Source organism: Petaurus breviceps, unplaced genomic scaffold, assembly GCF_028583685.1.
Source record: "Petaurus breviceps papuanus isolate PSGF00001 unplaced genomic scaffold, PetGlider_PUasm1.0 91041, whole genome shotgun sequence".
Classification (NCBI taxonomy): domain Eukaryota; kingdom Metazoa; phylum Chordata; class Mammalia; order Diprotodontia; family Petauridae; genus Petaurus; species Petaurus breviceps.
Window position 1 is genome coordinate 29356135 of NW_027187400.1, and position 27066 is coordinate 29383200.

Consider the following 27066-nt stretch of genomic DNA (forward strand, 5'->3'; position numbering starts at 1 on the left):
GATGGCTAGTCAGTGTCTGGGGTGGGGTTTGAACCCAGGTCTATCTTAACTCCAGGCCCAGGGCTCTATCCTTTATACCACCAAGTTTATGTAACAACTGATGGTGAAAAGGACTTATGCTGCGTTAAGAATGTTGAGACCAATCTAGAAGGAGGCCCTTGGTTTGTTGAGTGGCTACTCATTTATTTATGACACAAGAGCTACACAGAATGAGAAGAGGTGGGTGAGTTGTGACTTGTACCATTTTGACATTGAAATATAATATCTGGGCCTAGTTTAATAGTAGGACCTTCAGACAATGACCAAATTAGCTCTTTCCAACTTCTGGCTCTTTCTGTCTCAAAATTGTCCTGTGCTGTCCCCACCCTTCCCCACCCCCGTCCTTCAGCTTCCCGTTTCCTGCAGTGAGAGGGCCTAGACATGATGTTCACTCTACCAATTTATTCTCAAACCTGCTCCTCCACAACAGCCACCTGGCCCTCTGCCAATGATAATCTGCCTGAACTCATTCACTTAATTCGGATTTATCTCCCAATCAAGATTTTGTTCCCCGTTGTCTATCCACCCCCAAGACACAACCCTTCCTTCCTCAAAGAGTTCACTGCTTGGCCCTCAAGTCTTTCTCTCCTCCTCACCATCTCCTTCCTAAGGATTTCAACATACATATTGATAGTCCCTCAAACACCCTAGGTTCCTGGTTAGCCCAATTGACTCATTTCCCTGACCTACTTCTCTACCCCACCAAGTTACACTCAGAGATGGCCATACCTTCATCTTGTCTTCCCTCTTAAGGGTTCCGCTTTCATGTTCATGAACTCCAAAATTCCTTTATATGATGATAATACTTCATCATTCCATCTTTCAACCCCTACTCCTACCTCATCATTATGACATCCATGGCTCTGTTCTTTCCCAGACTGCCACCTGGGAGACTAATAGCTATGATGAATGAATTCGACTCTGTGCTAGCCGCTGTGTCCAAGTTCCTTGTCCTGTCATCCTTTCATTGATCATGCATTGCCAAATTTCAACCTTGGATTATCCACCATCAAATGCCTTTGTTCCTGTTCCACTACTGTCTTTCTAGTCACCCAGGCATCATTCTCAACTGTGTTACTACATGTTATCCAAAGCGTTACTACATTCTGTCAATACCCTATCATGATATCTCTTATACACACCCCTTTCTCCTCTGACAATGCCACCACCGCTGGGCTGGCCCTCATCACTTAATACCTAGACCATCAATCACAATGGCCTTCTGGTCAGTCTGTCTGCTTGCTCTCTGTCTCTCCCTTCCAGCCCATCCTTCACTTAACTGTCAGACTGATCTTCCCAAAGTGTAGATCTGACCACATCTCCCCCTGACTCCTATTCAGTTAACTCCACTGGTGCCCTATCTAATCCAAGATCAAATATGAAATCCTATGGCATTCAAAACATTTCAAAACCTGAACTGCTCCTAACCTTTCTAATTTTTATTCACTTGACTCCCACCAACATATGCTGAGATCCATTGATGCTGGCTTCCTTGTTCTTTCTCCCACAAGACTCCTCCTGACTCAGCTCATTTTCACTGGCTCTCACCCTCACCCCATCAAGATTCTCTCATACCCATCTGCTTTTCCTGGCTTTCATTTCTTCAGGTCCCAGCTAAAATCTCACCTTCTAAAAAAATTAGAGGCCTTTCCCAACCCCCCTTAGTGCTTCCTTCTGCTGATTAGTCCAATGTATTCTGTACATAGCTTATTTGTGCATAGTCGTTTGCATGCCGTCCATAAGCTCCTGGAGAGAAGGGACTGTTTTCACCCTTTTTTGTATCCCAGTGCCTGGCACATAGTAAATACTGGATAAATGCTTGTTGACTGACTAACTGATGAATACTTTCACTTCCAGGGCCCGGGTGACTGACAAACCTTTACCCCGAGGATCAGAACTTTGGTCCAGCTCCCCCTGCTCCTCCCCAATTTCTTTTTGATCATAGATTTAAAGCTAGAAGGTACCTAAGGCACCATCTAGTTCAATTCCGTCATCTTACAGATGAGGAAACTGAAGGCCAGAGATAAAGTGACTAGTCAGAGTTCACACAGGTATTAAGTGACCAAGTTGGAGTTTGAACTCATATCCTTTGACTCCAAATCCACTAACAATCCTTAAGTTATGACCTTCCCTAACAAAACCCTAGCACAAGTTTACAATAAAAACACTTCGTATCAAAGGAGAGATTAGTACATTGAAAGAAAACCAGTGAACTAATAAATACAACTAGGAGCTGGTTTTATGAAAAACCCAATAAAATAAACCATTGGTTAATTTGATAAAAAAAAAAAACACAACAAACCTCAAATCACCAATAACAAAAATGAAAGAGGTGAATTGACTACCAATGAAGAGAAAATTAAAGCAATTATTAGGAGCTATTTTGTCCAGTTTTGACAATTTGACAATCTAAGTGAAATGGATGAGTATTTACGAAAATATAAATTGCCCAGATTAACAAAAGATGAAATAGAATACTTAAATAGTCCCATTTTAGAAAAAGAAATTAAATAAGCCATCAATGAACTCTCTAAGAAAAAATCCCCAGGGCCAAATGGATTCACAAGTGAAGTCTACCACACATTTTAAAAACAATTAATCCCAAAACCACATAAACTATTTTGGGAAAATAAGTGGAGTTCTACCAAATTCCTTTTGTGACACAGACATGGTGCTGATACCTAAATGACGAAGACCAAAAACAGAAAGAAAAGCATAGACTAATTTCTCTAGTGAATATTGATGCAAAAATTTAAATAAAATATTAGTGAGATTACAGTAATATGTCACAAGGATCACACACTATGACCAGATGGGATTTATACTAGGAATGCAGGGCTAGTTCAATAGTAGGAAAATTGTGAGCACAATTGACTAGATCAATAACAAAATCAACAGAAATCATATGATTGATTATCTCAATAGATGGAGAGAAAAAAAGCCTTTGACAAAATATAACACTCATTCCTATTAAAAATACTAGACAGGATAGAAATAGATTGAGCTTTTCTTAAAATGATAAATACTACCTATCAAAAACCATCAGCAAGTATTATCTATAATGGGGATAAACTAGAAGCCTTCCCAGTAAGATCACAAATAAAGCAAGGATGCCCATTATCACATCTTTTATTCAATATTGTACTAGAAATGCTTGCTATACTGATAAAAGAAGAAGCATTGAAGGAATTAGAATGGGCATTGAGGAAACAAAACTATCACTCTTTCCAGATTATATGATGGTATGCTTACAGAATCCTATGGAGTCAACTAAAAAACTAGTTGAAATGACTAAAAACTTTAGCAAAACTTCAAGATATAAAATAAACCTATATAAATCATCAGCATTTCTATATATTAGCAACAAAGTCCAGCAGCAAGAGATAGAAAAATTCCATTCAAAAGAACTGTAGACAATATAAAATACTTGGGAGTCTACCTGCCAAGACAAACCCAGGAACTATATGAACACAACTGCAAAATACTTTTCACAAAAAAAAAGTCACATCTTAACAACTGGGAAAAAGAAAACATTAATTGCTCATGGATAGGCTGAGCCAATATGATAAAAATAACAAGTCTACCTAAATTAATCTACTTATTCAGGGCTGTTTCAATCAAACTACCAAAAAGTATTTTATAGAGCTAGGAAAAAATAATAACATTTATTTGGAAGAACAAAAGATGAAGAGAATCAATTAAAAAAAAGATTAGAGGAAGGTGACCTAGCTGTATCATTATAAAGCAGTAATCATCAAAATAGTCTGGTAATGGCTAAGAAGTAGAGTGATCAGTGGGATAGATTAGGTACAAAATACATAGTAGTAAATGACCATAGTAATTTAGTGTTTGATAAACACAAAGATCCAACTTATGGGAAAAGAACTCATTATTTGACAAACACTGCTGGGGAAACTGGAAAAACAGTATGGCAGAAACTCGGTATAGAGCAACGTCTGATGCCATATACCAAGATGAGGTCACAATGGATATATGATTTAGATATGAAGGGTGATATGAGCAAATTAGGGGATCATGAAGTAGCTTACCTGTCAAATACATAGATAAGAAAAGAATTTAGGTCCAAATGAGATAGAGAGGATTTTGAGATGTGAAATGGATAGTTTTGATTATGTTAAATAAAAAAAGATTTTTGCACAAATGAAACCAATGCAACCAAGATTAAAAGGAAAGCAGAAAGCTGGGGAAAAAGTAATTTTATAGCAGGTATCTGTGATAAAGACCTTATTTCTCAAATATATATAGCTGAGTCAAGTTTATAAGAATACAAGTCATTCCCCAATTGATAAATGGTCAAGGGATAGTTTTCAGACAAAGAAATCAAAGCTATCTGTAGTCATATGAAAAAAAATGCTCTGAATCACTATTGATTAGAGAAATGCCAATTAAACAACTCTGAGGTACCACCTCTCACCCATCATATTGGCTAATATGACAAAAAAGGAAAATGATAAATGTTGGAGGGGATGTAGGAAAATTGGGACACTGATGCACTGTTGGTGGAGTTGTGAACTGACCCAGTCATTCCGGAGAGCAGTTTGGAACTATGCCCAAAGGACTATAAAATTGTGCACACCCTTTTAGCCAGCAATGCCACTACTAGATCTGTATCCCAAAGAGATTTTTAAAAATAAAAGGAAAAGGACCCATTCCACAAAAAAAATATTTATAGCAATTCTTTTTTGTGATGGCAAAGAACTGGAAATTGAGGGGATGCCCATCAACTGGGAAAGGACTGAACAAGTTGTGGTATATGATTGTATGGAATATTATTGCACAATAAAAATGACGAGTAAGATGCTTTCAGAAAAACCTGGAAAGTTAGTTGAATTGATGCAGAGTGAAATCAGGAGAACATTGTACACAGTAACAGCAATATTGTATGATGAACAACTGTGAATGACTTAGTTCTTCTCAGCAATACAATGATCCAAGATAATCCCGAAGGACTCATGATGAAAAATGCTACCCACCTCCAGAGAAAGAACTGATGGAGCCTGAAGAATATTATTTTTCACTTTCTTTTCTTTTAGTTGGTTCAAATTTTCTTCCACATAATGAGTAATATGGAAATATTTTATATGATTGCACATGTATAATCCCTATCAGATTGCTTACTAACTCAGGGAGTGGGGAGGGCAAGGCAGAAGGGAGAGAATTTGGAACTCAAAATTTTAAAAAATGAATGTTAAAAATCCTTTTTACATGTAATTGGGGGAAAATAAAATATTATTTAAAAATAAAACATATCATACCTATAAATAATAATAGACCATCAATTCTCAAACTTTTAGACTAAAAACTCCTTTACCCACTTAAAAATTACTGAAGACCCCAAAGAGCTTTCATTTATGTGGGTTGGATTGTGAAGTAATGTTATACTCTATAGCAGAAGGAAGCCTCTTAATATCTGTAGCTATTTCTTGCATTTCCAATTTTCCACCCAAGTGAATCTTATAATTTATCTCCATATATTCTCTTCCTGATGAATATCATTTTATCTCTGTGAAGTGTTCTCTTATCCCTGGTAAGAGGTTTGGTAATCATGCTCCAATTATTCTCTGAAGAGAATCCTACTTGAAATTATAGAATGGTATACATCCTCATCTAATTGATAGGAAATGGTTAAGGTTTTTTTTCTCTTCAAATTTCTAAGTAATTCAAATTTTGGCAAAGTTTCCAGAGTATCTACTAAAACACCCTCAGTATCTTTATTCTTCAGGTAAATGGTATGTCTTTAATTAGAGTTTTCTTTGTGCCTCTATTTTTGTTACTAATCCCCCATGTTCTACACATTACATCACTCTTATTAATTCCCACACTTAATAATAGGTAGAATAAATCAACAGATATTAATACCTAAATATTCAAATAATTTAAAATTGGTTTAATTTGTAAATGGAAGAACACATTGAAAACTAATTTTTAAAAATTAAAAACATTTTTTTCTCTAGTGAGTCCTTATTACACTAGATTATCCAATAAATCCCAGATGTATTTCTCTAGTGGGTACCTGCCAATGCAAAGGGTATCCCCAATGAATCCCAGATGATCTCTCTACTACATAATAGATATATTCTGTGCCCGATATGTGGGCCTAACAGCACATTACCTCGAACTCAACATGGGTCACCCATTAATTCTCTGTGCTGGTTTGCTCACCCCTATCTGCCCAAACACTGGTAGGTCTTACTTCTCAGAAAAGAAGCACCATCATGTAGCTCTATTTCAAACTCTTTCAGGATCCTAGGATTAACCCTTTATGTGGAAGATACACTACTCCCTACTCTTCACTGGAGCTCCTGAGCCCCCCCACTGGTGTGATTCCTAGTTATACAAAATCAATCACAATAATGACATTAATTCTTCAACTTAAAACAATTGCTAAACAATAAGGTAAAATCAATGGTAATTAATTCTTCACAGTTACCCAACATAAGGTAATTCAAGAATAATCAATACATTATTACAGTTAAGGCATAAATCTGGGTCACAATTTTCTAACAATGCACTTAATATCTTTAGCAAAGAGGAACGTGAGGACAATTTATATGCTGAAGGAATATTACAACTCTGGAATACAGGTTTTGATATCTTGGTCCTCCCATGAATAATTGGTACTGCAGGAAACTTTCTGTTTTTCCCAAAAATTTGTTTTCTGGTCCTCTCTGCTAGGCTTATCTGTGCCTTTTCTGCCCTCCAAATGATGAAGCAGTAACAGGCTCTTTTAACTAACAATCACCATTAAAAGGATACTAATGTTATACTTTTATAGTGACAAAGTTTCCTTGGGCTCGACAACATTCAAGCTCCACAGGTTAGCTCCTTAAACAGCAAAGGGCTTCCCTGGTTGCTACAGTATCCAATCAGTTTCCTCTAGTAGTAAAGTAAAGAGCACAGCAAAAGTGCTAGATGGGAATAAAGAAGCCTAGCCAGCTTTCTCAATAGAACCTGTCCTTTCACATTTAAACCAGAGGGGGCGCAGTAGAGCACACAGCCAGACAGAGAAGCTTCACTCTGAAAATGTATAGCAATCCATCAGTAAACATTTATGTTATGTTATGCCAGTCACTGTACTAAATGTTGGGAGTACAAAAAGAGGAAGAAGACAGTTTTTGCCCTTAAGGAGCTCAGATTCGAACGGGGGAGACTAGAAGAAAATATGTTCAAAGCAAGCTGTATGGCAGGAAAAATAGGAAATAACCAAGAGGAATTAAGAGGGGTTGGGAAAGACTTCCTGTAGAAGGTGGAGTTTTAGTTGGGACTTAAAAGGAAGCCAGGGAGGTCACTAGGTGGAGATGAGGAATGCTTTCCAGGCTTGGGGGACAACCAGAGATGATGCCCATAGCTGAGATGGAGGGTCTTGTTCATGGAACAGCCAGGAGATGAGTGTCACTGGATCAAAGAGTATGTGGCAGGGAGTAAGATAGAAAAAGACTGGAAAGGAAGGAGGGGGCTAGGTTAGGAAGGACTCTGAATGCCAAGCAGAGCATTTTGTATTTGCTCCTGGAGGCATAGGGAGCCACTGGAGTTTATTGAGTAAAGGAATGACATGAATGGACTGAATTTTAGGAGAAACACTTTGGTGGCTAGATGGAGTATGGATCAGAATGGGAAGAAACTTGAGGAAGGTAGACTTACCAATAGGCTAGTGGCACAGTCCAGGAGTAGGGATGAAACTCAGCACTAGAGAGATGGCAGTATCAGAGGAGAGAAGAGGGCTTATTTGAGAGAGATTGCAAAGGTAAAATCAACAGGCCTTGGCAACAGCCTGAGTATGGATGGTAAGAGATAATGAGGAATACAGGATGATTCCTAGGTTGTGAGTCTAAGGGCATGGGAGGATGGTGTTTTGCTCTACAGTAGTAGAGATTGTGTGGGATAGAAACATCAAGAGAGGGTTTGTTCAAGATAGGGGAGACATAGACATATTTGTAGAGAGTTAGGAAAGAGCCAGAAGACAGAGAGAGACACAGAGACAGTGAAACAGAGACAGAGGGAGATATGAGAGAGAGAGAGAGAGAGAGAGAGAGAGAGAGAGAGAGAGAGAAAGAATAAGTGAAATAGTGGGGGTAACAGAGGGTTGCAATCTATTGAAAGAGACAGGATGGAGAAGGGTAGGGGGAAGATCATGAGTTTTGTTTTAGACATACTGAGTTTAAGATGTCTACCAGACATCCAAATTCAAAATGTATGAAAGTCAATTGGATATGCAAGACTGGAGATCAGCAGAGAAATTGAGGCAGGAAAGGTAGATTTGAGACTCATTAGTATAAAGATTATAATTAAATCCACAGGAGCTAAGAGGGTCACCAAGTATAAAGTAGTATAAAGGGAGGAGAGAAGAGGACCCAGGACAGAACCCTAAAGGACATTTACAGCTAGAGGACATGATCTGGAGGAAGACCCAGCAAAGGAGTCTGAGAGGAGCAGTCAAATAGGCAGAGGTCTAAGAGAGATTGGTATTCCAACGACCTAGAAAAAAGAGAGTATCAAGGACAAGAGAGCGATCTCCAGTATCGAAGGCTGCAGAGAGGTCAAGGAGAATGAAGACTGAGAAAAGTCCTTCGGATTTGGCAACTAAGAGATCACTAGTAACTTTAGAGAGAGCAATTTTGGTGGAATGATGAGGTCAGAAGCCAGATTGTAAAGGGTTAAGAAGTAAGTGAGGGAAGAGAGAATAGAGACATCTATTGGGAGGAGTTTAGCTACAAAGGGCAGAAGAGATATAAAATGATAGCATGGAATGGAAGGTGAGGGTTTTTTCAAAATAGGGGAGACATAGACATGTTTGTAGAAAGTTAGGAAAGAGCCAGAAGAGAGAGACAGACAGACAGACAAAGGCAGAGAGTCAGAGAGATAGAGACAGAGAATCAGAGAGACAGAGAAAGAATAAGTGAAATAGTGATGATAATAGAGGGGGCAATCATTGAAGAAGACAGGATGGAATGGGATCAGCTGAGCAGGTAGAGAGGTTTGCCTTGGTAAAGAGTGAAGCCACTTGATCATATGAAAAAAGTATGAAGGAGGAAAAAGGCAGAAGGCACAAGAGTGATAGGAAATGAGGGAGAGGGGAGAAGAGGGAACTCACAGCAAGTGATGACATTGCTTCTATAAAATATTAGACAAAGTTCTCACCTGAGAGAGTGGGAGGAAGGGGAGTCATGGGAGTTTTGAGGAGATTTGGCAAAGTTTGGAAGAGCTGTTGTGGTGAGTGGGAGAGTGAGCTGATAAAGGAGGTATGGTAGGATTACCCAAGTAGCAGCGGGGGCCAGGTTGAGGTTGTGTAAGGTAAATTTGTAGTGGACCCAGTCACAAGAGTTGCATGATTTTCTCCAGCTTCATTCAGTAGCGTGTATGTAGACACAAAGGTGAGGAATGGTGGGAGTGATCCAAGTCTGAGGCCCGACTGGATATAATTGGCAGTATGATGAAGGGATGAAGCATTCCAGAGCGTAGGACAATGTAGGTGGGCAGAATTCAGGTATCTTCCAATGAGTCTTTCTCTAGCCAATCAGCAGCCTCCCCCATACAGCTGAAGCCTTCCTCTCAGTTTACTGCACTTGCCAAGGTTTCCTCCCATTTCTCCTGTGGGTTTGCTTCCTTAACTGCTCCCTCCAGCTGGGTTCTTCACTCAATGGCTCAAATCAGGGCCTCTTGATGCTCAATGATTCCTTTCCTTATGAGGTAAATCTCTTAACATCCACCTTTCCGGGTTTTTAAAATATTTATTTGTTTTAATCAGACAAGATCCATCTTCTCACCCTCCCACCCCAACCCTTCCACATCCCCAACTGAGAATACAAGAAAAAACATAGCACATTACACACATGTATAGTCAATCAAAGCAAATTTCCTATTGGCCATGTGCGAAAATTTTTGTCTCATTCTGCATTTAGCCCTTCACCTCACTATTGGAGGTGGGTAGCATGTTTCATCATTAGCCCTCTGGAGTCCTGGTTGATCATTATTCTGATAAAGGCTCAGCACAATAGTATTCTATCAAATTTATGCACCATAACTGATTCACCCATTTGCCAATTGGGGGGCATCACCCCTCAGATTCCTGTTTTTTTATATCAAAAAAAAAGTTATAAATATTTTTGTACATGCTTAGAGTTTGTCTTGTTTAGGACTAATCCCTCCCTTAAACTCTAATTCCCCTCTCTTTACTTCCTATTTCCACGTTGAGTGAAATGTATTTCTGTAACCAATTCGGCATGTGCATACTGTTCCTTCTTTGATGAGTTCACATGAGAGAGGTTCACGTGTCAGCTTATTCTCCCTGCAACCCCTCATACTTATTTGTATAGATGTATACTTGTGCTTTCTCATTATATGAGAGAACTATATAAATATGTTTATACAACGTCTATAAATAACATTTATTTATGCAATATATGGAAGTAATATAAAATTCTGCAAGCACTTCTTTACCCATTTTTTCCATCTACCACCTTTATTCGCTTTTTGACATCATCTTTTGCTCTTTTTTCTCTCTTTCTTTAATGCTTCTAGGAATTTTGGTAGGGCTTGTGTCCAATCTGCAATTTTCTTTGTTTGCAGATGATTTCAAATCATTTTTTTCTTCTATCTTGTGCTTCCCATCCTTACTGAAGCTTTTTATGGTCAGGTTCTTTTCTCCTTCGTTCATTCTTCCAGTCTGCTTCTTAACTTTGGACTTGATGTTGGGCTTTGCTCATTTGTGTGTGTGTGTGTGTGTGGCAGGGAGATGTCTGGCCTGAATTTCTGTCCTCTTATGACCTTCTGTTGCTTTAACAGCTCTCCCTCTGGGGGCTTACAGGTTTTCAGTGTTTCCAAAGTGATGTAATCTAGAGAGAGATCTGCTCACTGCTCTCCTGGTCTGAGTTGTGCAAATTACTGACACGGGTTTGAGTCTGTTGGTTGGTACATAGTTGAGTTTCAGTAGACTGCTGTTGGACTCAATCACAGTTAGTCTACTGGGACATTCTGAAGGTTCAGAGTGACTGGACAGGTAGTTCCCCTTTCCTCTTGGTCTCCTGCCTTGGTTATTTCACTACAGGCTTAAATTGGAGGCTAAAGGTTAAAACTGATTCACCTCTTTGTTCCTGGGGGCAGAGCTACACAGCTAAGTTTCTGGAACATGTTCTGTGCTCATTATTTGACTATAACCGCCCTGTTGGCTTGAGATTTTTCTGCATTGTATTTGTAACCTAGGCCACAGAACTGCCAGATAGCACTCGTTTCTGTTCCTTGTGCTAATTCAGGGGTCCCCTGGATCTCTTTCTGTCCTTGTCCTTCTTCCTTCAGTGCTCTCTCTTGGCTTCCTTTCCATTCTTGGGCACTGAAATACTCCCTTTCTCAGCTGCTTCTATACTGCACTCCTGGCCTCAGTCCAGTGTCTGATGACCTTTTTGTCTTCCTAAGCTGCCTTGGGTTGAAAAAATGACTCACTGTGACATTTTCTTGCCTTTCCTGATCAGGATTAGGTCTGTAAAATTTTCTGGGTTGTTATGGAGGATGTTTGCTGTATAGGTTAGGCATAAATACTTCCTCTCACTTTACCATCTCAATTTTGCTTCTCCCCATATTTGAATGTAAGCAGTCTATCTTTGTTTAGTCCTTTATTACTGTCCATTCAGGTTTACCTTTTTATGTATTTGAATTTAAAAATTTCCCCACAGCTCTGGTCTTTTCCTCAGAAATGTTTAGAAGTCCTCTGTTTAATTAAAGATCCATTGCCAGCCCAGAAGCATTATATTCAATTTTGATAGCTAAGTTATTATTGGCTGTAAAGCTCATATCTTTTGCCTTCAGGAATATCATATTCTAGGCTCTTTGCTTCATTATAATGGTGCTACTAAATCATGTATGATCCTAACTATGGCTCCTTGGTACTTGAATTCTTTTTTTTTCTTGATTGCTTGCAGTATTTTTGCTTTGATGTGGAAGATTTTTATTTTGGCTGTGATGTTCCTGATAGTTTTCATTTTGGGATTTCCTTTAGGAGGTAACTGGTGGGTTCTTTGTATTTCCAATTTGCCCTCTGGTTCTGAGAGATTTAGGCACTTTTCCCTTAAGGTTTCTTGAAATAGGATGTCTAGACTCTTTTTTTTTAGTCATTACATTTAGATAGTCCAGTGATTGTAAATTTTTTCTTCCTTGATCTTTTTTCTAGGTCATTTGTTTCTGTTATGAGAATCTTACATTTTCTTTTATTTTTCAGCCCTTGGACTTTGCTTTAATATTTCTTGTTGCCTACTGGAGTTGTTGGCTTCTATTTGGTTCATTCTAATTTTTAGGGAGTTTGTTGCTTGGGCAAAGTTTTGTTCCTCTTTTGCCTTCCCAAATCTCTCTTGCACAGCTCTCATTTCTTTTCCAATTTTTTTTTCATGAAGTTCTCTCATTCCATTAAAAAAAATTTTTAATTCTCCATTTTTAAAAACTTTTACTTCTTGTCTTCCAGGAATTCTAGTTGAGTTTGTGCCCAAGCTGTGTTTTGATTTGAGGCTTAGCTTGTAGATGTTTTGGAGTCACTCTCTTCTTCTATGTTTGTATCTTGATCGTCTCTGCCATAATGATAGACTGTTATGATGGGCTTCTTTAGTTGTTTGTTCATTTTACCAGCCTACTTAATTACCCCATTGTTTCCAAATGATTATATAATTTACTATTTTAAAAATTTTAACCTTTCAAACTCTAAAAACAGTAACATGCAGACAAGCTGAAGAACCACCATACCTTGAAGACTTAATCTTTTCCTTGTTTTCAAAGAGGCTCTCAGTTCTCTCCTCTGTCTTTTGAATGGTTTGTCTCACCCTTTTATTTCATGTGTTTTTTAATTCATTATTTTATTTTTCCCCTGTTACATGTAAAAACAATTTTTAACATTCATTTTTTAAAACTTTGTGCTTGTAAATTAAAAGTAAACAAACAAATTAAAAAAAAAACTTTGTGTTCCAAATTTACTCCCTCCCTCTACTCTCTCCCACATTGAGAAAGCAAACAATTCAATATAGGTTATATATGTGTAATCATGCAAAACATTTCCATATTAGTCATGCTCTGAAAGAAAACATAGACTAAAAAAACCCACCTCAAAAAAGATAATTTAAAAAACAATCCTTTAATCTGTATTCAGATGCTATCAGTTCTTTGTCTGGGGGTGGAGAGCATTTTCCATCATAAGTCCTTCAGGGTTGTCTTGGATCATGTATTGCTGAGAAGAGCTGTCATTCACAGTTGATCATTGCACAATATTGCTATCACTTTATACACAATTATGTCACACGGTTATTGAAAAAACTCTACGCCCTTTTTTGAAAAACAGGTTTTCATGCATAAACATTGTTTTTCTCCCCTTTTTTGGAAACCAAACTGGTCACATAAAAAAAGGGCAACAAACACAGTACCTTTTTTGCCTTTTATGGATTAATTGAATTCTTTTGTCAACAGTTCATGTTCTGCCTTTAAAGTAGCTAGATGGCACAGTGGATAGAGTTCTGATCCTGAAGTCAGGATGACCTGCGTTCAAATCTGGCCTGAGACACTAGTTATGTGACCCAGGGCAAGTCACTTAAGCTCTGTTTGTGTCTGCTTTCTCAACTGTAAAACAATAGCGCCCACCTCCCAGGGTTGTTGTGAGGACCAAAGGAGATAATATTTGTAAACAGCACTTAGCACAGGGCCTGGAACATAGTAGGCACCATAGAAATGCTTATTCCCTTTCCTTTCAGTAGACAAACAGCTCAAATACGAAAGGAACAGTACCTAATGCCATCCTCTTACATTTATTAGTTATGAAGGGAATGGGGAAATTCTGTGATTTCACTGAAATTGTAAAAGCCCAACAATGAAAACTCATCTACTAGGGTAGGTCAACACCAACTTTCGGTCTTAGAAAGTTGCAGGGCGTCCCCTAAGAAGCTAGGTGGTTTATCTAAATGTCATACACAGCCAGGATTTATCAGGGGTGGGACTCAACCTCAGATCTTCCCAACTCCAAAGCCAACTCTGGCCACTACCCCACGCAGAATTTAACATTTGAAAAGATGATTTTAATCCTTCATCTCTTTTGATCTAATATTTATATGAAGTAAAATAGCCAGGGCCAGTATTATCCAAGGGGAAATAACGTGAGTACAGGTCACTCAGTGAATCCAGATATCCTGTCCACACTTTTAGTTTTTAATTCATTATTTTATTTTTCCCCAGTTACATGTAAAAACAATTTTTAACATTCATTTTTTAAGACTTTGTGTTCCAAATTTCTGTCCAGCAGGTCAGCTATTTCCCTTAAAAAGTTGCTCCATTTTGAAATGTGAAACTCCCTTCAAGAAGGAACTTGTTAAGTGAATGAGTTGATCCCAGAAGGAGAGCTTGTCAGAGCTGAAAAGAAGATTGGGGATCATTGAGTCCAGCCCCCTCGTTTGACAAAGGAAGAAAGTAAGACTTTGCAAAGAAAAGTCCAATTCAACAAGCATCTATTAAATATCTACTATGCAGGCATTATACTAGTTACTAAGGATACAAAGAGAAAGATAAGAAAAAAGTCAAAGAAAAATGTCCCTGACTTCAAAGGGCTTACATTCTACTTGTGGAGTGAGGTAAACTTTAAATAGATATATGCAATATTGTTATCGTTCAGTCATGTCCCACTCTTTGTGACCCCATTTGGAGTTTTCCTGGCAAATATACTGGAGTGCTTTGCTATTTCCTACTCTAGCCCATTTTACAAATGAGGAAACTGAGGCAAGCAGGGTTAAATGACTTGCCCAGGGTCACATAGCCAGTAAATATCTGAGCCCAGATTTGAACTCAGGAAGAGTAGTCTTCCTGATTCCAAGCCCAGCACTCTGTGCACTATGGCGCCACCTGGTGGCCATTCTATATTAACCCCATTAATAACGGCCTCAAGATTACAGATCCTGAGTTGAACCTTGAAAGAAACCACCCTTCTAAGAGATGGAGGTGAGGAGTCCATTCCAAGCATGCGGGCCAGAAATAGAATAGTGAAAGTATTGTCTGGAAAGAAGAATGCAGGAAGGGAAGTAAGAAGTCTAAAGTTGGAGTGAAGCCAGATTTGGAAAGATGCTAAATTCTAAGCTGAGGAATTTGTATTTTATCCATGAAATTTTTGAGTATGTGAGTGACCTGATCAGACATGTGCTTTAAGAAAATTATTCTGAAAAAAAAAGAAAGAAAAAAATAAAATTATTCTGGGGGCAGCTAGGTGGCACAGTGAATAAAGCACCAGCCCTGGAGTCAGGAGGATCTGAGTTCAAATCCCACCTCAGACACTTGACACTAGCTGTATGACCTTGGGCAAATCACTTAAACCCAATTGCCTTGCCTTCCCTCCTCAAAAGAAAAATTATTCTGATGGCTCTGAGGGGAATAGATTGGAGAAAGGAGAAAATGGAAACAGAAGCAGGAAATGCAAATAGGAAGCTGTTGCATAGGTGAGGAATACCAAAGCTAAAGTGATGACCTCTGAATGGAGAGGTGAACATGGGTGTGAGATAGGAACGTTTCTTAATTCCCCAAACTGCTCGTGCCTCCCACCCCCCAATTACCATGTATGTGTTTTGCATACACCTGTGTATCAAGGTCAGCTACCATGCTAACAGTAAATTATTTAACATGAAAAGGCTACAAGCTAATACTAAAGTAAAGGGAGAAATACAACATGACTTTTTGTTCACAAATGATTGCACACTCAATCCAACCTCTGAGGCTGAGATGCAACAGGGTATGCATGGATTCTCTTCCACTTGTGCTAATTAGGACATGACAATTAATACCAAGAAAAGGGAGGTTCTCCATTAGCCAACGCCACACCATCCATACATGGAACCATCGGTTATGGCAAATGGAGAGATTTTGAATGCTGTGGATAAGTTCACTTGCTTTGGCAGTATACTTTTTAGCAATGTACACTTAGATGATGAGGTTAGTACATGTATCACCAGAGCTAGCTCAGTGTTTTGGGAGGCTCTGAAGTATGGGAGAGAAGAGTTATCTACAGAGCCATTGTGCTGACCTCACTGTTGTATGCCTGTGAAACCTGGACAGTCTACCAGCTCCATGCCAGGAAGCTGAATCCCTTCCATACAAATTGTCTTAGGAAGATTCTGAAGATCACTTGGCAAGATAAGGTACTGGATGCTGAGGTCCTTTCTCTAGCTGAACTGCCAAGCACTCAAACTCTACTGCAAAGAGCGTAACTCCAATGGACTGGCTACATTGTTCGAATGCCAACCATACATATGTTTGCCTAAAAGACTTTTTTGGAGAACTCACTCAAGGCAAACACTTACACAGAGGTCAGAAGTGATACAAGGGCACTCTCAAGGTCTCTCTGCAGAAGTTTGGATGGATTGTGAGACATAGAGATGCTGGCATAGGATTGCTCAACATGGTGTGCCCGCATCAGAGAAAGTGCTGTGCTCTATGAACAAAGCAGAATTGAAGAAGCGCAAAAGGAAACACAAGCTGCGTAAATAGAGAAACATCTCCAATCCAAATGTTCATATAGGCTATTCGTGTCTGACCTGTGGTAGAACATTCTGAGCTTGTATTGTCTGATCAGCCGCAGATGGACACACTGTACCTTGACCTGGATGTAGCCATTTTGGTCCTCTTTGAGAATGAAGGACAACAGCCAACCATGTAAATCAAAGCACTCTTCCCCAGGTACACCTCCCTGAGGCACAGGACATGGACTGTTTCCCTTTCGTTAATGTGTCTTCAGTGCTCGACACGTAGTAGGTGCTCAATAAATGCTTATTGATTGATATTTTGAGCAATGGGAAGCTGAGTCAGACATAACTCTTTGGTTGTGAACTGAATAACTGAAAAGAAAATGGCGCCCTCTACAGAAACAGAGAAATGAGAAAGAGGGAAGAGAATCTGTTCCATTATGGGTGGTTTGAGGTTAATATACCAATGGGTCAAGGAGCTAGAGGTATTCAACTGACTGTTGACAGAAAGCTTGAACTCTAGAGAGAGGCTGTATATATTGGGGAAGCTTGGGGCATTTTGAAGGCACTGGGAGCTAAGTAAGTGTGGAAAGGAGTGGACAAGTCTAAGAAAGAGTTAAAAAGGAGGTCAGGGGTCAATGATAAATGACTTATGCCTGCTGGCCCTCATAGAACCAAGGGTCCTGCCCCTAATCCAACTGTCAGCTCCTTAATGCACTTCAGGAAGTTTAGGGATGAATTCAGAGCAGAGAGGGCTTAGAAAAAACAATCAGTAAAGCTTGCCTTTCATTTTCTTCTGCCTGGAGTCATCAGGATAACCCTTGTCCTCCTACTCCCTGCCCCCAATCTCATTATTCTCTTAGGCCTCAAGTTTGAAGGGGTGTGTGTGTGTGTGTGTGTGTGTGTACACATATATACACATGTACATACATATATACAATATGTGTGTATACATATATACACGCATGGACGTGTACATATATGCATGTGTACATGTGCATGTGTACACACATGTGTACACGACTGTGAGTGGGTTCCAGCGAGACTGTTTGAATATGTCCAAATCATTGTCGCCACCCAGTGACCTGAATGTGAATTACAGTCGCCTGCCCTAAGTGGGTCTTCTCTCCGATGAGATTCCCTTTTAGGCAATAACACTTGAAAAATGAAGACTTGAGCTTAGGTTTCAAAAAGACTTTTCATGCCTGTTCTAGTATTTTAGTCTCTTAACAGCTCTGCGAAGAAGGCAAACAAAGGATTAGCTAGAAGAATGTAGAATTTCAGAACTGGACTGTTTCATCTTACCTGGATTTTACCCATAGAGTCAGAAAACTTGGATTCGAATCACCACTCTGTTGCGTACTATTTCTTCTGTGACCTACCTTGTTTGAGTGTTTTCTTCTCTATGTGGCTCAGTTTCCTAATTTGTAAAATGTGTAAGTTAGACTAAATTCAGCAAACAGTTCTAAGTGCCTACTATTTGAAAGGCACTCTGCTGGATACTGGGGAAATCAGAGGAAAATATTTCATGATTCCTTCCATCAAAGAACTTATATTTTATTGTACAGAGGCATCAACTTGGCACAGTGGACAGAGTGCTGGGCCTGGAGTCAGGAAGACCTGAGTTCAGTTCCAAAGTCAGATTCTCACTCTGCAATCCCTGGCTTGTCACTAGCCTCTGTCTGCCTCAGCTCCCTCAGTTGTCAAATGGTGATAATAATTACACCTCACAGGATTGTTGTGAGGGCAAAATGTGATAATATTAGTAAAGCACTTAGTACAGTGTCTGCCATATCATACACAATTAACAAATGTTTGTTTCCTTCTTTCCCACTGAGGGAATACAAGCACAGGAATATGCAAGTAACAAATAAAAAGTAATATAAACAAAGTAATCCAAACAACTCTTAAGAGTTGAGGGAAGGAGGAAGGGAAGGAGGAAGAGAGAGAAACAGAGAGAAAGGGAAGGATAGAGGGAAGAAAGGGAGAGGAACAGAGAGAGACAGAGAAGATAGAGGAGAGAGAAACAGAGAGAGACACACACAGAGAGACAGAGAGACACACACAGAGACAGAGCATGCTAGTAACTGAGGGGATCAGGAGATAACATTTGAAGTGTGCTTTGGTGTGCTAGAGATGATAAGAGGAAGAGGTGAGGAGAGATAGTATTCCTTGCATAGGGGAACAACTGATTTAAAGAGAGAGAAGTCAGAAAGAATAAAATGTTCTATACAGGGAGAAGGTCAGTTTTGACTGGAACAGAGAGCAATATAAAATAGTTCTCAATCCTATAATTCTGTGAGGACATGCCCAAGATCAGAGTATTAGTAGCAGAAGTGGGACTATAACCCAAGTCTCCTGGTTCCAGGGTGGAGCTCGCTCATAAGTCTGTGTAGCTGCTACTAGACAAATCTATGTCATTTGACTTCTTTTGTCTGACTTCCTTATTCTTTCTCATCCTGCACTTACATCTGGGAACCCCTCCACTCCCTCTGAGTCCAGGGAGGGAACAAAGGTCCATTGTGTCTCATGTTGATGACTGGGGTAGACTGGGGGTCCCCAGAGGGATCACATATTCTCTGGCAGGTTAATGTTTAACATCTCCAAAGCCGTTGTTCCCTCTGGAAGAAGTCTAAGTGTTTTAAATCTCATTTTCCTACATAGGGTTGGCTTTAGCTGTCAGTCTGCCAGACATGGGATTTTTTTGAAGTCTCATGAAAGAATGGGTAAAACTGAGGTAGTGGGAGGCCCAGCCTCTAGCCACAGCTCCCTAGCTTTTGGAATGAGGGCTAGGCCATAGAGCAATGGAAGGTTTAGGTAGGGTTATCATGGTTCAGCTTTGTCAAAGCTGAAGGGAGACTGTTCAAAGACCAGACTGCCCCATAGGAAGGAGTTTCAACTAAACATTTGATTCAATTTTAAAAAATGAAACAATCTAACTCAATTCAATAGCACATTAAACATCTGTCACATGCTACACACTGTGCAGGATTCTGGGGTAATCCAGATAGAACCATAACAGTTCCTGCCTTTATTAAGGAGGCATGTACATGAAATAACTCTATAGAAAGTAAATATAAGAATATTTTGGGAGCACACTAGCAGAATCATCACAAAAGGCCTCACAGAAGAGGTAACACTATCTCAGAGCTAGCTAGGAATTCCAGGAGGTGAAGAAGAGTCAGGACAATGCTCCAGGCCTAGGGGATAGACTGGACAAAGACAGAGGGGGCAAGATATGGGATGTTATGAGTGAGAAACAGCAATCGGGTGGATCCGGCTGAAACCGGCTGTTTGGGAGAGGAATGGAAATGGAGCATAATGAGCATGGGGAATAATATGAAACCAGTCTAGAAAGAGAGGTTGGAGCCAGATTGTGAAGAACCAAAGAGGGGAGTTTATATTTATCCTAGAGGCAATAGGAAGCTGCTGAAACTTCTGGACCAAGGAAGAATCTGTGCTTTAGGGTTATCAATGTAATGACTGCATGGAGAATGGATCGGAGAAGGGAGAAGCTAGAAGACTCAAAGTCATTTAGGAAGCTCTTATAACAATGCAGGTGAAAGGAAAGAAAGCCCTGAACTGGAGTAGTAGCCTCCTAAGTGGAGTATGAGACATATTGTACAAGTAAAGTTAATTAGATTCGGGAAATGACTGATGGGAGGTGTGATGGGGGGAGGGGGTGATGAGGGAGCATCAAAAATGACTCCAGATTGGAATCAACTTATGTGACTAGAAGAAAAGAAACAGAAAAGTTAGGAAGATGAGTGAACATTTTTCTCAGAGTGGGAAGCCATGGAGTATGAGTTCCATATTAGATATGTTGAATTTGAAATGCCAATAGGGCCTCAAGGTGGTGAGTGGTAGCAGTGAAAATACTAGGTACTCCAGATAGGAAGGAAGGAAGGAAGAAAGGAAGGAAGGAAGGAAGGAAGGAAGGAAGGAAGGAAGGAAGGAAGGAAGGAAGGAAGGAAGGAAGGAAAGGAAGAAGAAAGGAAGGAAGGAAAGGAGGAAGAAAGGAGAGAAAGTAGGAAGAAAGGAAGGAGGGAGGGAAAGAAGGAAGCAAGCAAGCAAAGAAAGTTTTATTAAGCACCTACAATGTGTTGAATACCTTACAAGTATTATCTCATTTGATCCTCACAATAACCCTCTGAAGTAGGTGCTATTATTACCTCCATTTTACAGGTGAGGAAACTGAGTTAGAGAGAGTTGGGGTTTTTTTTAAGAGACTTGCCCAAGATCACACAATGAGGTTAGATTTGAAATCTGGTCTTCCTGACTCTAAGCCAAGTGCTCTATCCACTGAGACACTAGCTGCCTACAAAATAAATGACCCAGAAATCATTAAAGAACTTATATCCTAATCAAGAGATCCTTAAGGGAGATGAGATACACGTGTATGCAGACAAGTCTGATAAAAAGTAGGATATAAGGGAGACAAAAGAGAGATTCCTAACAAAATGAAAAATTTGAAAAAGACAAGATGACTTCCAGTTGGTGATCAAGGAAGACTCCACAAAGAAGGCACTTACTATGTTCCAGGGATCCGAGAAATCCTGACATATTACTGTCAGTGTCTCCATGTCACCATCCAGATCTGAATGTGAACCTCCAAGGAAAATCAGACTTCCAAAAGGCAGGCATGAAGAGGGACAGACTCCAGAGTGGGCGGGGGCAGCGGGGGGGGGGGGGGGTTGGGGGGGGGGGGGAAGGGGGAGTGCTGCAATCTAGTCTGACTGGAATGTAAAGTTCAGCAAGTTAAGTCATGTGATTGTACAAATAGATGGCAGTCAAATTGTGGGGGACCTTAGAGGTAAGGTTGACATTATCTGTTGATAATTTCCAGTGTAACTTGTATGCAGTTTTTTTGTAGCTAGTTGTTTGTGCGTTGTCTCCCTCATTCGATGGTAAGCTCCCTGAGAGCAGGCACTATCTTTTGCTTTGTGTGCCCCCAGTACTTAGCACAGTTCCTGGCATATCATAGGTCCTTAATAAATGCTATTTGACTGACTAATTGACTAGAGTCATTTGGGTTGTCCAATGGAAGTTTCAGATCAGAGGACTCAGACCTGAGGATTAGGAAAATGATTGAAGCAGCTGTGTGACCAGGGATGAGGCTAGAGTTGGGGAACACCACCTAATAGGACAAAATGTAATAATGGCCAAAGATAGGGAGGTAACCTCCTAAGTGAAGAGAAGGGGATTAATGTGAAAGTTGTTGCAGTGGTCCAATGACAAGGACTTAGCAGCTGATCCAATGGAGGGATGAGGAAGAGGAGTCAGCCAGGAGGCTTTGAGCCTGGATGACTATGTACATTCATTCATTCAACAAGCATTTATTAATCACCTACTATATACCAGGCCTAGGTACTTTGGATACAAAGACAAAAGTGAAATAGTCTCTGCCTTCAAGAAGTTTACATTCTAATGATGGAACCACATCTACCGGAAAAAGTAGATAAAAAATCATGATGGGTGAGTGCATTAGCAATTAGGGGAATCATATGGGTTTCCTGGAAGGAAGTAGCATTTGAGCTGAGCTTTGAAGGCAGATAACAGGTAACAGGTAGGCACCAAGATACAAATGAAAGCAAAAGAAAGTCATCCCCCTCCAGAAGTTTGCTTCTAATGAGGAAAAACTATATTTGAAAGGGAGCTGGAAATGGGGTAGAAGGAGAAGGCACTCATGCAGGGGCCTTATGTTGAAGTCCATATAACTGGAAGGGGATTGAAAGATGGCTGCCTTATCTCCTCCCAAGTGCACGGGAGGAATGGAGTGCATGGGAGGAAGTAACCAGTGGGAGAAGGGGTTTTGAGTGAAGAGATACTATAGGGTTAGAAGATTTCAGGAACTGGGGGAAGTTCCAGGTGATAAGTCAGCTGAAGAAGTACAAAGAGGTTAGGAGGGAGTGTATTGGGGCTGCATTTAGACATTGGGGGTAGGTGGAAAGGGCCTATTATGTGTCTGGCACTGTGCTAAGCACTAGGGATACAAAGAAAAAGGGGAAAAAAGGTCTCTGCTTTCAGGGAACTTGCAGTCTAAATGAAATAGTCAGTTCAAAGGTGAGGGATGGGAGATGGAATGGAGGGTAGGCCAGTTTGGCTGGAACATGGAGGACTTGAAAGAAGAGTAATATGCAAGAAGCTTAGAAAGGGAGGTAGGAGCCAGATGGTAAAAGCCTTTAAAAGCCTATTCAGTTAACATCACCTGAGCACCTACTTTGTCCCAGGTGCTGCTGTTCATTCTCCATTCATCTTCATTCATTTTTTTTAAGCAATCAGGGTTAAGTAACTTGCTCAAGGGTACACAGCCAGTTATTTCTGGGTGTGGTGCTGAGTGTCTGAGCCTGGGATTCGATCTCCAGGTCATCCCGACACTGGAGCCGGTGCTCTTACTCGTCATCCTTCATTCTTGAAGAGGATCAATGACATCGGGAAGAGGATGTCTTGACTTGCTCATGTGCCAGCTCTGTGGGTAACTATAGAATAGGTAAGTGAGAAAAGACCCAGCTTTGCTGTCATTAAACTCATTGTCTAGTCAGAAATGTAAAGACAAGAAATGCAGGAGGCAGAATATGTTGAGGTACCAAGTTCAAAGAGGTTCAGAAAAGTAAGAGATCACACCCAATCAAGGGGATTCACTTTTTTTTGTTTTTTGGAGGGGGGAAGTCAGGGCAATTGGGGTTAAGTGATTTGCCCAAGGTCACACAGCTAGTAAGTGTGTCAAGTGTCTGAGGATGGATTTTAACTCAGGTCCTCCTGACTACAGGACCAGTGCTCTATTCACTGTGCCACCTAACTGCCCCTCGGGGATTCACTTTTTTTTAGAAGATTATGGGATCTTTTTTGTTGTTACTATTTTTTCTAGTTCTATAATTTTTTATAGTTTGGCATCACACTGAATAAACAAATTAGGTAGAACTGTCACTTTTGTTATATTGGCTCAGCCTACCCACGAGTAATTAATATTTTCCCAATTATTTAGATCTGACTTTATTTGTGTGAAAAGTGTTTTTGTTATTGTGTTCATATAGTTTATGAAATCTTTTTAATGTTTTATAGAGTAGAAGTAGGAAGGCTCTTGAAAGTCATCTGGTCTACCCCTTTCATCTTACAGATGAGAAAGTTGAGATCTGAAGAGGTTAAGTCATTAGGTCATTGTCACAGGAAGCATGTACTTGAATACTTGGTAGATTTAGTATCCAAGTCCAGGTCCTCTAACTCCAAATCCATCTCTTTTTCTACTGAATTGAGATACAGTTATAAGCAGCTTGCATATGGTATGATACCTGAGCCCTGAAGGATATATAAATTCTGACAGGCAGAGATGAGTAGATAGACATTCAGAATGGCAGAAGGACATGACAAAAAGCCTAGTAATAGGAAAATGCAAATCGGGTTTGAGGCTGGCTATGTGTAGGGAAATGGTAGAAGATCAATACAATTCAACAAAATTAATTGGATGCCTGCTATGTGCCAGGTACTATGTCAGGAGCTGATATTGTTTTTAAGTTAATTTTTTTTCAATGATCAAGCATTTATTTTTTTCACTGCCACTACCCATCCCCAACTGGGGGAAAAAAAAAGACTTGCAACAAATATGCATAGTTAAGAAGTTTACATTTTACGAGGAGCTATAGAAAAGTGGGGTTGGGCCACTCTGTAAGGGCTGGAAGAAAAGGAGCCATCAAAGAGTGAATAATTGATGTGATAAAGTCCCAGAGAAGGCGAGAAGGAAGGAGAGGAGAGGGAACAGAGGACACATGTTGGGGTTTAGCCTTGGCAAAGAGAAGAGTCTACATTTTATAAACTCTGTTGCCTTCCTCTTCTTCTCCAACACTACCTAACACAGGTCACTGTATGGGACCCCCAATCATGGGCAGGGAATGAAGCAAAGAAAAAGTAAGACAGGCAATGATCCATTAAGCAATATGACGGATGAGTTAAGGAGAATTAGAGTGCTTGGGGCTAGATCCCATCCCCACTTCTAACACCCTTTTCCTTGGTTATTCCTCCTCTCCATGGGGTCAAAGCAAATTTGGGAAGCCATTCTCAGTCAAGCTTCCAGGCAGGGCTCTGGAAGTTGAGGGGTGAGGAGATGGTGGGGTTAAGGGGAGGGGCCCTCAGTTCGATCAGGTCTTAGGGTAGGGGGCTGGGGCTAGAGTTCGCTTTGTGCTGGTGGGAACCAAAAGTCTGGGGCAGATGAATGGAAGGAGGGGCGGAGCAGCAATTCTCCTCGCTGTGAGGGGTCTGCTCTGGGCTACTGCCAGAGAGCCAGCTTCCCATAGCCACCCTCCCCACTTGGGGGAGGGGGCAAGGAGCATGGACTATGACAGGACCAAAAGGCTGAGGTGCTTCTCAATTCCAGAACTCCCTCCTCCCTCCCACACACTCCCACATGCCAGGAACAATGGGAATTTATAAGGAGAGTGGGTTTGCCTGTACCCACTTTAGGGGAACAGACCAGAGAGACACCATAGCTAGGACTTGGGGATTTATGATTGGAATGAAGGATCATGAGCCACCTTTTCATGTGTAGGTGTGTGTGGAAGGATGATGAGTTCTGTGATTGGATTTATGTTTCACCCTCACCCAGCACAGCCAAGGTAAAATAAATAGCAACCTCCACCTCTTTTGGGAGCCCAGATGTGAAGAGAAATCAACAGGACCTAGTCTCCATCCTTGAAACCCAAATGAGTCCCCAACGTGGTGGAGTGCCCAGCCATAGAGATACAGACCAAGAGACAAATCTGTGGTTCTATTTATTTCATATGCAGGAAATGTACAAACTCTGAAAAGGGGAAGATGACTACCCTGCTACTGGGGATTAGACTTGGGCTTGCTGAAGGTCTCCTAGGAGTGACTAGGACACCATTTTCCTGGAAACACTTCTAGCTGATTTTCCACCCTTCAAAATCTTAATCATCTTTGTATCCCAGTTCTCCACCCTCTCCAAAATGGGAGGACCCTCACTCCAGCAGAATGAACTCTGAGTCAGTTGATGTTTTTCTGTTTAAATAGCATCCAACAATAGCCTACACCCACAAGTGGAAGTTGAGCTCTTTCCCTTTCTCCAACCCTGCAGTCAGAACGATCTCTTAAAGCAGCTCTCCCTGGGGCAGAGAGTAGAAAGAGACTTCAAAGCCGGGGCCTTGCAGTTACCCCAGAGCAAAGCACAGACAGCCCCCAGAGGTACCAACACTCCAGGGCTGCTGCCTTCAAGCTGCTGACCTGGTCAGCTCTGGGCATACAGTCCTCTTCTCCAGCCGGATGTGGATATAGCGTTACCAGGGACGCCACACGTTCGGCCCTCTGCCACCCTCCCCGGAGGCGCTGTTCCGCTGGAGTTCCGGCTGAGGACTCTCTGGAGGAACTGGGGTAGCTGTGGTAGGGGCGGTAGGAAGGAGAAGCCTCTGTCTAGATGGGCGCAGGGCGGTGGCAGCGGGTGAGGAACCCCAAGGCTCCATAGTCCCGGGGCCTCTGGAGAAGCCTGGAGACTGCGCTTCAGGGTTAGAAGTTGGAGTGGCGCTGTCCGTGGTACTGAAGCCCGGGGAGCCCGCCTGGAGGCCAACACGGGAAAGGTCCTGCAGCAGGTGGCAGGGCAGGCTGTAACTTGTCTCGGAGCGCCGCAAAAATTGGCTCACCCCATGGAGGCAGCTCCGAAAGCCTGCCTGGTATTCGGCGCTGGTGAACACTGGGGGAACACCTGAGGATAGAATCCAGGAATGAGAAGATTCTAGAATCGGAGAGTCCTACTTCTCGAAGGAGGAGGGGGTGCGGGAGGAAGGGAAAGAGGAGAGAAGAGGAAAGAGGAGAGGGGAGGAGTCTGAGGTGCACCGGGAGATGCCTACTGAATTTCCCTCCCAAGTGCTCATGGCCCTGTGCTGCCCCTTTAACCCTTTACAGCCCGTCCCTGGCCTCTGGCACCCACCTTGAACAGAATTCTGCAAGCTTTTCATATATTTGACGCTCAATTCCAGAATATCTGCCTTCTCCAGTTTGCGCTTTCGGATCTGCAGAATAGACCAGTCAGAATCAGAGGCTTAGCTGGGGAACAAACTGGTACCTCCCAGACCGTGCTCTGCCTCCGGACCGCTGCGACTTCAGGACTCGGCCCAGCTCAACACGGAGCTTACCTGGTGAGAATAGTGTTTCTCCAGCAGAGTTTTCAGCTGCTCTAAGGATACGTTGATCCTGGCTCGTCTCTTTTTTTCCATTAGTGGCTTGGATATCTGAAGAGATCCGGGAAGCCCATTATAGCGTTGTTGGAAAGTTGGGGCCCTTTCCCCACCTCCCTTGGGGACTCATGTCTCCACACCTCTCCCCCTCCTCCCCCCCCAGATCCCAAAGACCTTTCGGAAACTGCAAACTGCCAGATTCCCCCGGGGTTCTGAATCGGTTACCATCCTCTTCCTGGATTCTGTGAGGCTGCAACCGGGTCCTTGCAGCTAGCGCAGGAATGCCTAGCCTTTATACGGGCTCTTATTTTACATGTCAATACCGCGCTCTAGCCCAGGTCCCCCGCCCCCGGGGGGGGGGGGGG

General features: G+C 41.3%; 2 protein-coding genes and 1 long non-coding RNA gene across 3 annotated transcripts in view; 1 reads left to right on the forward strand and 2 right to left on the reverse strand.

The window, feature by feature from the left end:
• The window catches only part of GPR153 (G protein-coupled receptor 153), a 37430-nt gene extending 32102 nt beyond the window's left edge, over positions 1-5328 (forward strand). Inside the window, exon 7 of the transcript XR_011166592.1 lies at positions 39-5328. The gene's annotated coding sequence lies outside the window, so the exon portion shown is untranslated. The remainder of the gene's footprint in view (positions 1-38) is intronic.
• An 8882-nt stretch (positions 5329-14210) lies between these two features.
• On the reverse strand, positions 14211-21233 carry LOC138153923 (uncharacterized). Its single transcript, XR_011166500.1, has 2 exons — positions 21056-21233; positions 14211-14430 (listed from the first exon to the last, which is right to left on the reverse strand). It is a non-coding gene; the product is annotated as an uncharacterized lncRNA (long non-coding RNA).
• A 4006-nt stretch (positions 21234-25239) lies between these two features.
• HES3 (hes family bHLH transcription factor 3) lies at positions 25240-26755 on the reverse strand. The gene is made up of 3 exons (XM_069078867.1): positions 26660-26755; positions 26455-26536; positions 25240-26229 (listed from the first exon to the last, which is right to left on the reverse strand). The coding sequence occupies exons 1-3, from the start codon at positions 26738-26740 to the stop codon at positions 25808-25810; spliced, it is 585 nt and encodes a 194-aa protein (XP_068934968.1). The 5' UTR covers positions 26741-26755; the 3' UTR covers positions 25240-25807.
• Positions 26756-27066: the final 311 nt, after the last annotated feature.

Excerpts from the sequence above, each read along its gene's own strand:
- HES3 (XM_069078867.1), bottom strand. The coding sequence starts at position 26,740 with ATGGAAAAAAAGAGACGAGCCAGGATCAACGTATCCTTAGAGCAGCTG. Across the intron at positions 26,537-26,659 it reads AGAAACACTATTCTCACCAG|ATCCGAAAGCGCAAACTGGA; the intron begins GTAAGCTCCGTG and ends TCTATTCTGCAG. Across the intron at positions 26,230-26,454 it reads CTTGCAGAATTCTGTTCAAG|GTGTTCCCCCAGTGTTCACC; the intron begins GTGGGTGCCAGA and ends TTCTATCCTCAG.